Source organism: Sinocyclocheilus rhinocerous, unplaced genomic scaffold (genome assembly GCF_001515625.1).
Source record: "Sinocyclocheilus rhinocerous isolate Xijiao unplaced genomic scaffold, SAMN03320098_v1.1 scaffold1152, whole genome shotgun sequence".
Taxonomy (NCBI): domain Eukaryota; kingdom Metazoa; phylum Chordata; class Actinopteri; order Cypriniformes; family Cyprinidae; genus Sinocyclocheilus; species Sinocyclocheilus rhinocerous.
The window spans coordinates 1,551,536-1,562,114 of NW_015625590.1; the positions used below are offsets into that span (position 1 = coordinate 1,551,536).

The following is a 10,579-nucleotide window of genomic DNA, read 5'->3' on the forward strand; positions in this document are numbered from 1 at the left end:
TCTTCCCACATCGTGACGTAGACATGTGGGGGCGTGTTAGAACGAGCCGTTTTAGGTAGGCGTGGTTGACTCTTAACTTTTATAAAGAATATCTCTTTGGATTTGAGACTTTAGTCTTTGCAACTTCACAGATCTTCTTCTATGCACCAAGAGCTTGTAACACTCCAAAGAGTTACCATGTGACCCCATATCATGTATGTCGCATCATATGACCCCTTTAAGTACACTGAAATCTGCATCTTATTCTACTCATGCATTGCTGTCCAAATTAAAGCATTTACTGCATATATGAAATAATACATTTAATTAATCTGTAAATAACATACATTTTAATTAAATATTAATATAAGTATATTAATAATATATTATACACTCACTAATAATATATACTCCAGTATTGTTATTATTTTTCTTTTTCTTTATGAAGTCTTTTTGCTGAATGCTTGCTAATTATTTCTGAACTTTGTTGCCCCCTGCTGTCTGTGTTTGTTAAATCCTCTTGTGTTTAGATCTACATGCTACAGCGTTTACCAAAAAATTCAATTCCTCTAGGTATATTTTCTGTTTTCTCAGATGCCCCATCTGCAGTGATATCAAAATGATCAATGACCATTTGTACTTGTTCTAACAAAGCTGTTAATGGTATACTAAAAAAACTGTAAGCTTTCCAATAAATTGCTTTTACTTTTACTTTACTTTTAGTCATTTAGCAGACGCTTTTATCCAAAGCGACTTACAAATAAGAAAAAGCAATTAAAACTAAAAGCTAAAACTCTATAAATACTATATATTTATACTATACTTTTATTAAAAAATGAATTAATGGATTGATAGATGTAGGCTATGGTTAAGTGATTTATGAATAAATAGATGGATGAATGGATGACTAAAGAAAGAGAGACAGATGGGTAGATGTTTAGGTCAAGGAATGTATGTTCTTCTTCCAAAGCCTTAATTATCTTAAGTATTATTAATTATTTTCAATTAATTAATTATATTAATTATAATATGCTAAGTTTGTATATTAAACTGAAATAGTTTCAAACAACATTCTTCGTTTTGTCTTAAAGGGGTCATATCCAGTATTGTTATTATTTTTCTTTTTCTTTATGAAGTCTTTTTGCTGAATGCTTGCTAATTACTTCTGAACTTTGTTGCCCCCTGCTGTCTGTGTTTGTTAAATCCTCTTGTGTTTAGATCTACATGCTACAGCGTTTACCAAAAAATTCAATTCCTCTAGGTATATTTTCTGTTTTCTCAGATGCCCCATCTGCAGTGATATCAAAATGATCAATGACCATTTGTACTTGCTTGAACAAAGCTGTTAATTTGTTATCCACATTAATGACAATGTCATGTAAAGCTGTGACTTTACTTGTCTGATATTGTATTCTCAAGAAGAAAATATCCATCATATTTTGGCAATTTAACCTTAGTCTTGAGAGCTGAACATTGGCAATTGCCTCCAGTCCCCAAATATCTCTCCTCAAAGCAATAACTAGTCTCAAACTTCTATAGAAATGCCAGAGCCTAAAAACAATAAAATACTAATCTTTAGACAGATTACCCATGAGGCCTGTCCATGGCCTAGCTCTAATAAGCACTGAATTCACTTGACTTCACGGCCCTGAGGTGCATGCTATTAGAGATCATTTTTCCAGCTGGCCTGTAATTTCAACTTTGAGATGAGATTTGCATTTTTAATAAGAGGTAAGAGGCCATGAGAGGTTATGAAATAACTGAGTGATTTAGTATAGAATGAGAAGAGGTCCAAGCACAGATCCCAGTGGAACACCAGAGGATTGTTGGTGTGCAGATTAATTGGATGTTTTCTATCGTACCTGACAGGCTTAGTAATGCAGGAGGAATATGAATTTAAGAGCTCTGCACTTTAGATGCTTATCTCACAGAATAGCATGGTTTATGGTTTCAATTATTAAAGAATTATATTATAGAATAGAAGTACAATCTTTGTGATATTTGGGAAATGTGTCCTTTAATGGTTTCTTCCTAAGGATGTAATGCATTGTGGTAGAATCTGCTACTGCTGGAAAATAGATAGTCATCTCAATCTTAAAATAGCTAATTTATCAGAATTAGAGAAATCAGAAATTATGGGTAAAGATGTGAAAAGATTAAGAAAAAACAAGTGAAAGATTAAGAAAAGACATTGTGGAGTTAAAGGCTTGATAGAAGTTCTTAGATCTTGCATCATGTCTAAAACAATTCACAAGCTAAGGACAGACAATAACATAAGCAGAGAATTACTGAAAAAAATATTTTACTTCCTTGTCCAGGAGCTAAGCTGACATCTATATCTGGTTACATGAAACCTGTCATACAGCATTACTGTTATGCTTTAGGAAGAATGTATTTGCAGTAAAAGGTGTAACCGAGGTATATAAAGAAACATGTTCCTATGCATGACCAGACCAGCTTCCATCATGAAGACGCTAGTGTGTGCTCTTATTGTGCTGCTTCTCTGCAGTGCCTCAGGTAAGATGAAAGCTTTCTCTCTCTCTCTCTCTCTCTCTCTCTCTCTCTCTCTCTTTCCTTTTCTCAAAAATAGTATGGTTTTAATTTTAGGTTTTGTTAACAATAATAACCTTGGTAACAGTTTCATATTTATTACCCCTCGGTAGGTGAAGGAAAATGTTGTTTCTTCATTAGAGGTCTGTTTTCTACAAGTTTAGATAGGATATTGAGCTGTTTTCTTGTTATGCTCTAAACCGTAGCCACTGTGTTCAGCCGGACATGTGAGGAGTTCTGTGTTCCGGGAGTGAACATCCACTGCTGCACTTCTGATCTGTGTGACTGATCTCTCAACGTCACCAGTCCTGCTGATTGACTGTCCTTGAGTCAGGCACTCATGTTCATTGTAATAGCGTAGCAGGAAAAAATATCACTGGGTTACTCTAGGTGTATAATTTTTCTAATGACTTTTTTCCATCTGACTCAACATGGTTTGCTTTACATAACACTACTTAATAAAGGAATGTCTAATAAGCGTGGTTTCTGTCCCAGATCGGCATGATTTGATTTATGAATTGAATAAAATCTACTCAGTAAAATGCTGTGTATGTGTGTGTTCAGTATCAAAGGAATGTAGGTCATTCAGATGTTATGATGCCATACGTGTCTGGATTAACTGCTGCTTTTAACAGATGAGAAGCCAAACATGCAGTCCAGGCATTAATATCTCTCATGAAAGGCAAGAAAAAAAAATGCATATCAAATGTTGATTAAAGGTGCTTTAAAACATAATTACTTGCTTGTTCCAAACAAGCTTAACTCCATTAGCTTCGATGAGATGCTCTGTACACTTTATCAACCATTCACAAGTTTTAGTCAACAAGTTTATCGTTCAGTCCGGGCATTATGAAAAAAGTAACTTTAAATTTTGCACAGATAAATGTTCATTATAATATGCATAATAATACTAATTATAATTTTTGAAATGAACATTGCAGTCTTCTATATAAATGCATATATATATATATATATACAATATTTTAAAAATACCTTCCCTGTACACAAAAAATTTGGGCTCCTAATAATCTTAATTCAAACAAGGAAATATGGGTCAGGCATGAATGAATCCTCCTGTCTTTATTTCCATTTCCATGACTGCAGGGTTTGTTATTAAAGAGATTGAGGATTTTCTTCCTTAAAAAATAACCTGTGCACCTTCTTTCACACAGCGACCGGGACAGCAATTTATCTTGTCATGTTCTCTAATGGACAGCAAAAGATTAAGAGCCAGAGGCTTCAGTGTTTTAAATTGACATGGCATTTTTGTCAATTTACAAGTTCCAAGAAATGAGCAAGTGAATGAGCAGTCGTTTCTGAGAATCTGAGCTCTTTCGCTGATTAAGGGAGAGTGAGATTTCCAAGATTTGTCAAGAAAGAGAAAGAAAAGGGGGGAACAGGACACATAACAGTGATGGATTGAACTTTAACTGAACTGAAACTGTAGAAAAAGGCCTTGTCATCTTGGAGTGGCCACGATCAAAGTGAATTCCAGTTTCCAACCCATTTTAGTTCTGCAATTTGAGTGAAACTTCATACCTAATGAGGAAAAAATGTTGGGTGGGGCTTAATTGTATCTATTTCAAGCTGATTGGACAGTGAAATGTGGGTATCACCCACCAAAAAAAAAAATGTTAAAATTATACCTAAATACCTATTTAGCAATAAATGTTGTCAGCAAAAACGGAAAGCCATTTAAGAGGAAGACACATTTTATTCATATTATAAAGATTTCAATATATATATATACATATATATATATATATATATATATATATGATATACCATTTATGGAAAAGCATAGATAGACAGACAGACAGACAGACAGACAGACAGACAGACAGATAGATAGTAAAGAATAGGCTTCATTGTGATTTTTGGTTGACTTTAAAATGGAATCTTCTACTTGAATTACCTTAAAATATGCATTTGTAAATATACAGAACTTATCTTTAAATTTACGAGAGTACATTAATAATTTGAGTGCATTAGTCATGCTAGTGCCAGACCAGCCATCACCTCAAACTGCCCTTTTCACTGCAACATAAAGGAAACGAACAGATTGCATAATTGGGCAAACTTCCAAAAATCAAAACAAGCAGATTATCGCTGAAGCAAATCAAATGTCTGATGACCTTCACATTCATCTGCGTGCACAGTCAGAGAGAAACCATGAACACCTTGATTTCATATTGGCCCATTTTCTGCACCAGCTTAGACATTCTTGAACCAGATTCACCTCCTGTTCTGAGGTCTGAAACGCTATGTTGTGCACCACAATCCCCTGGACCTATTTTTAAGACAATTCCAGATATAAGCGACTTAAGGACTGTTGACAAGACATCACATGCACTTTGGCTAAGAAACACTCACTGTGCTAGCAGGTAGTGTCATATGCCAAGGCAGCGCATCCTCAGCTGGGCAGATTTCCTCTAGCTGAGAATGGAAGAAAAAAGCTTTTCACAAATGAATACAGTTCTTATTACAAAATGTCAATCCACACTCCTTGAAGTTATAGAATGTAAAAAGTGAAACTGCACTTAAGGGGAAATTTCTGTGTGACCTGAGCTTTACAGTTATCTTGATGGTGTAACCTTATGTAGTGAGGATGATTCGGTCATATTAAATACAATTTTTGAGCTAGGTTAGTTCAGTTGGTTCCACATGAAGTATATTTTTAGGTTACCTAATGTGTTTTACAGTGCAGTCAAGCTTTTTGAAGGTACTTGAATGATGAATTCTCCTAAGGGCTGTGCTTTAATGTCACCTTCATTTCCCTTTCCTTGTGGATGGAGTCAGAACACGGTGCTTGGTTAATAAAATATTTCTCACTACCATATTGAAGCATATTTCTATGTCACCAGGTGTGCAGGTGTTCAGTTCCTATATAACTTGTTTGTTTTCAGTCTACAATTAATGAAATTAAAGTTACTTTTTAGAGAAATTATGGCTAAATAAAATATTTTTACAAAATATTCTATACTAAAAATACTATATATATATACTGTAAATATATATAAATAAAAGTTTATTTTTACTTTAGTTTTAGTTGTCTGGAGTATAAGTGCAGCATCCAAAAACAATGTTATGAAATTACTGTTTTAAATGTAAAAAAAAAAAAAACTTTTACATGCCTATGTACCACATTTTTAAATTGCACCAATGACTGGCGTTTACAGTAAATTACACAAACGGCTGTTGTACAACTTTGTCATAGTGCAAACAAAAGCTCTCAACCCAGTTCTCTAGTAAGTAAACAACATCAGCATTAACGAGCACAGCAGTAGATTGAGGGGCTGTCTGGAGTGGTAATGGTCCTCCACATCTATTGGATTAGAGGAAGGATGTCATTCAGTATTAATCTGTGGAGCAGTAGGCAGCCTGGAACACTAAGCACTCTGATCTCTGTCTGCCTCTGACTCGTCCTATTGTTCATCCTGTGCTGTGGGCACTGGAAAGAAACCATCCTTTCCAGAATGAATCTCTTCTGCTTCTCTCTGGTAAGATGTGATTCACATTTTCTACTCTGTGGTTTGTAGATTGTAGAACGTGACCTACTGGAGGATGTGAAGGCAACATGTGATAGTGCATGAAGATCAGGAACCATGCTTTAGCTGCTCAACAAGGGCCTTTTGTTATGCTTTCTGTTAGTTAAGAAGTCAAGTCACTATGTTTACTATGGCTAACATTTGTAGCCCTTGCATTAAAGATATATAATTTTTTATCTTAGCTTCACAATATTTAAATAGGCCATGAACTAAGAAATCAAAACTTCCTTAATCTTTTGACATATAAGAGGTCATTGTACTATAAAAAACACCCTGTATGTTTCAGAACTCAAAACTTTCTTGTTAGTCTAAAAATAGCTTATATTAAAGCCAATCTGCCAAAAGGACAGGTTGTGAAATGTGCCACTTTATGACGTAATAGTGTGGCTAAGGACCACCTCCACAGAAGAAGATCAAGCCTGCTCCTACATAACTGCCTGTTTAGCCCCGCCCACTGATTCACAAATGTAGTAACAAAGACTATAGAATACCCTTAAAGGGACTTTGGTAGTAGGTAAATAACGAGAGAGGCAAACGCAGGTCTACACAGAAATCAAACGATAAAGAAGTTCCAGACCACGTCAGTAAGAACTTGGTCCTTTGTTCACTTCATTTTACCACGGATTCGTTTACAAACAAGGCACAATTAGACGCAGGATTTTCAGAAAGATTGAAACTAAAGACGATGCTGTGCCGACTATATCGAATCCGACAGTAATCTTGGACCACACAAGTGTGAGTAACTGTTTTTATTATATGGTCACTATTACTTTGTCTGTTATTACAGGTCATTTGATATGTACTGAGTATTTATGCTTTTTTTAGCCTAAATCACAGCAGTGTCCATCTATGAAGGATGTAGGCTGTCAAACATACACAACTGTTAGCCAATCATAGCAGTGGGCGTTTACTTCCGAGTCTACAATCCACCACGCCTATTCAAACAGAGCGTTCCGATGAGGGGGGTCAAAACAGGACAGAAAATAGCCTATTACTTCTAAATTATGATGCTTTTTATGTAAAAATGCTGATAACATTATAAGTGGACCTCAGAGAACAGTATAAAATAATAAAAAAATAAAGAAGGCAGTTCATGACCACTTTAAATTAAATTAATTTCTTATTTTATTTTATTAAAACAAAACACATCGATGAAATGTGTAGATTTAACTGAGTTTCTCTGCCAGATGTTGTGTAGTTTTGTGCAATTTATAATTAATGGTGGTCTCGCTTCACTGAATTCACGCTGGTCTGATCTTCTGTAAGCAAACTAATGCTTCTGGTTATTTGCGTCATCTTTTGCACAGATGAATTTGCACTCAAATGCACTATAAACACTGTAATAAATCAGGGTCTTAAACGGGGATCCCCTAGGGGATCGGTGGTTGTACTGCATTAATCTCAAAATAATTTCTGTTAAAAAAATAATTTGCTTTATATAAATATACAATATGAACTTAGTTTCAACCAAAGCTAAAGCTTAAATTCAGCTAAATGTTTTACTGTACCATCCATGATAAATTTGATAGTAAAATTAAAATGCACTTGCGTATGACTGTATATAAACAATGATAATTTTAATGTGAACATCATAACAAAATATGCAAATTGCTAATTAACATATTACTTATAATACTTACATTAATATAATACTATATGCTGTATATAATATAGGCCAGGCTTAAAATGCAACAATTTTATGCAAGGCATTTTATAACCAGGGTTATTTTTGAGTTGAGATGCTATTTCAGTTTGTATTAATATTTAAAATGTTCTCATTTTATATTTTCTGTTTTCAATTTAATTTTAAAGTTTTAATAATTTTGTTGTGTTTTTGTCATTTTTATTAGTTTTTTTATATGTCTTAAACTTTTTATTTGAGTTTTAGTTTTAGTTATTTTAGTACATTAAGATAAACTAAATAAAAATGAGAAATGTCGCCTTGACAGCTAGCGGAAACAAAATAAGTTTAAGTGATCTTATATTTTCTGTTTTCATTTCAATTTTAAAGTTGTAGCAATTTTTTTTTTTTCATTTTTATTAGTTTTTATTAGATTAGGTGCTTTTAGTTTTTTATTTAAAGTGTATTTTATTTCTAACATAAATCCATTTATGATTTTAGTTTTAGTTAACTATAACAACCCTGTTTATAACAAGGTCCGACTCTCTATCCACCAAGGGATTGAAGACCCTTGTAATAAGTGCATTTTATTAGCAGCACAGGTTGTGACCGACATGATGTTGTTTTGTAGGAGGGCTCTACGGACAGCCTGTATGAGGCCGTGCAGGAGTCCTGTGAGGCTCAGGTGTACACCATCCCGAGCAGGTCCTGCAGCCCAGCTGTTCTCTCAGATGACGCCACCAAATGGAGAAGTGCGGGGCGTTCCATCTCCATGGTAACTATAGAAATGACTGCTTGAATGTTGAATGCATATACTGCACTGTCATGGGAAATGTATCGGCCATCTGGACGCACGTTATAACACTGCTGTGGACATGATGAGTTTCTATTAAATGAACGCTGCTGCTAATAGAATATGCTGTAACCATATGGAAATATATTAAGGTCTATTTGAGGCCTGTCTATGAGACAGAAACCTGAAATGATAGGCTTGCGAAATCTTGAGAACATGCCAGGCATGCATATAATTTCACATTCATATTTCAAATAATTATATACAATAATGTATGACTTTGCATGTTAAAATTTCTAGATAAAAATGATACAACTGCCACATACTGTATTCATTTACAGGAAATTTCACAAACCAACTCAGACAACACAAGAAAAAAGAAACAAAGGTGAGTTCAGTCTTTGTTTTTAGTGAACAAAGGAAAAAATGTTGAACTTCCAGTCTAAGCAAAAGTGAAAGAGCCCTTTAGGCTTTCATACTGACAGATAATACAAAATGACTCTCTGTGAATATTTGTACTTTCTTTAAATGTCTTCTTGCGTCTTCTTTCAGTTCACTACCAAAATCTGTTTCTGAAAATGAAGCTTTAGGTATGTGATATTTTGAGAGATATTTTATACATTTTCCTAAACTTCTTCCTTCTGCATCACATGACTAAGCTGCAAGAGTACACCCTTGTTATGCTTTAATGCTCATAAAGCAACTAGCTTGACTGACAGTCAACCATCAAATGGATAATGAAAAAGAAAGGTCCGTACAGTGTTTATCAGATCATTATGAGCATGAATGAAAGGACAAACCAGATTTTCTACATTTTCTTGCCTTTAAACGAGACTTCACAGAGTGAAAAAATAAAAGCATGGAACATTAGTGGACCTTAAATGAACAACGCCCTAATGGTTTTGATTTCCCTCCTGCAGATAATACCGTCTGCACTAATTCTGCCTGGCCTGTTGCCAAAATGCAGGAAGATTTAGTCCTCCTGAGGAACAATCAGAATGAAGGTAAAACCGGTCTGAGGATTTGTAGGTTAAGCCCAACTAGATTTCATTTACAAGACACACAACTAAGCAACATCCACTTACTATTGGCCAATCAGACTGTCTATAAGATTCTGATTGCGTGAAATCCCATTGACAGTGAATGGAGAGCGTTGTGCAGTCGTCAGCTCACTTAAAGCACTTGCTAGTCCTGTGTGGGATTAATTAAGAAACAGCAGGGTCTTAATTGTAAATAGGGCACTAGACTTCAGCCTCTTAGAACTGTGGAGGACTTTCAATGACAATGTAATGGGGTAGCTGTCATGGACTTTTTAAATCAACATTCAGAATGTTAGGTTAAAATGTATCGGGGTGAAGTGAATATTTTAGGTCTTATAATTGGTCACAATTTTTTTCTCGCCAGTTTTAAACATCTGTTTACCTTTTAAATGGCCCTGTGGTGTGATACAGATATTTTTAAAAACACAAATAGTCCATGTAATCTCTCAATTATTATTATTTTAGGTTTATATAAGATGCTTAATAATTATAAAAGAATTGCTCAATGGTTTCAGATGGCTTAGCATGTCACACCACAGGACATGTCAATTTTAAAGTCAACTACTCATTTGTTACATACATTCTAACAAAGCCATCTGATTTTTTTTTTTTTTTTGTAATGTAACAAACTAACTAATATTAAATGTAGTTTATCTTAGTGCTTTTTGATAAGAATATTCAAATGATGTTCAAATATTTTAATCACTATTATTTTTAATAGATAATAAAAAGATTACTCTAATCTGAATTTCAAATGGTGGTGCACATTCATTTTAAGGTAATAATGTTGTTGAACCTGTCTGTATAGATCAGGGATGGGCAACTTTGATAGTGACGAGGGCCAGCATTTGTTCTCCTTAATACCAAGGGGCCAGATTACTAATCCACGTCCACACACCTTTTACACCGTTTTACTCAATTTCCTTTTTATTGAAGGAAATTAAAGTATAACTAATGTCATTTGTTTTTTAAGATTTTATTAAGTATAAAACTTGTGCAGTTATGCTAATTCAGAAGGAAAACTTTGTTGTCAGTGGACAGAAATATT

General features: G+C 34.3%; 1 protein-coding gene across 1 annotated transcript in view; it reads left to right on the forward strand.

Annotated features, from left to right (window-relative positions):
* The first annotated feature begins 5,926 nt into the window (after nucleotides 1–5,926).
* Nucleotides 5,927–10,579, forward strand: part of LOC107756545 (uncharacterized) — a 15,018-nt gene continuing 10,365 nt past the window's right edge. The window contains 5 exon segments of the mRNA XM_016573709.1: nucleotides 5,927–6,029; nucleotides 8,330–8,473; nucleotides 8,833–8,879; nucleotides 9,044–9,081; nucleotides 9,412–9,495. Coding sequence (XP_016429195.1) covers nucleotides 6,006–6,029; nucleotides 8,330–8,473; nucleotides 8,833–8,879; nucleotides 9,044–9,081; nucleotides 9,412–9,495 — 337 coding nt within the window. The 5' untranslated portion in view covers nucleotides 5,927–6,005.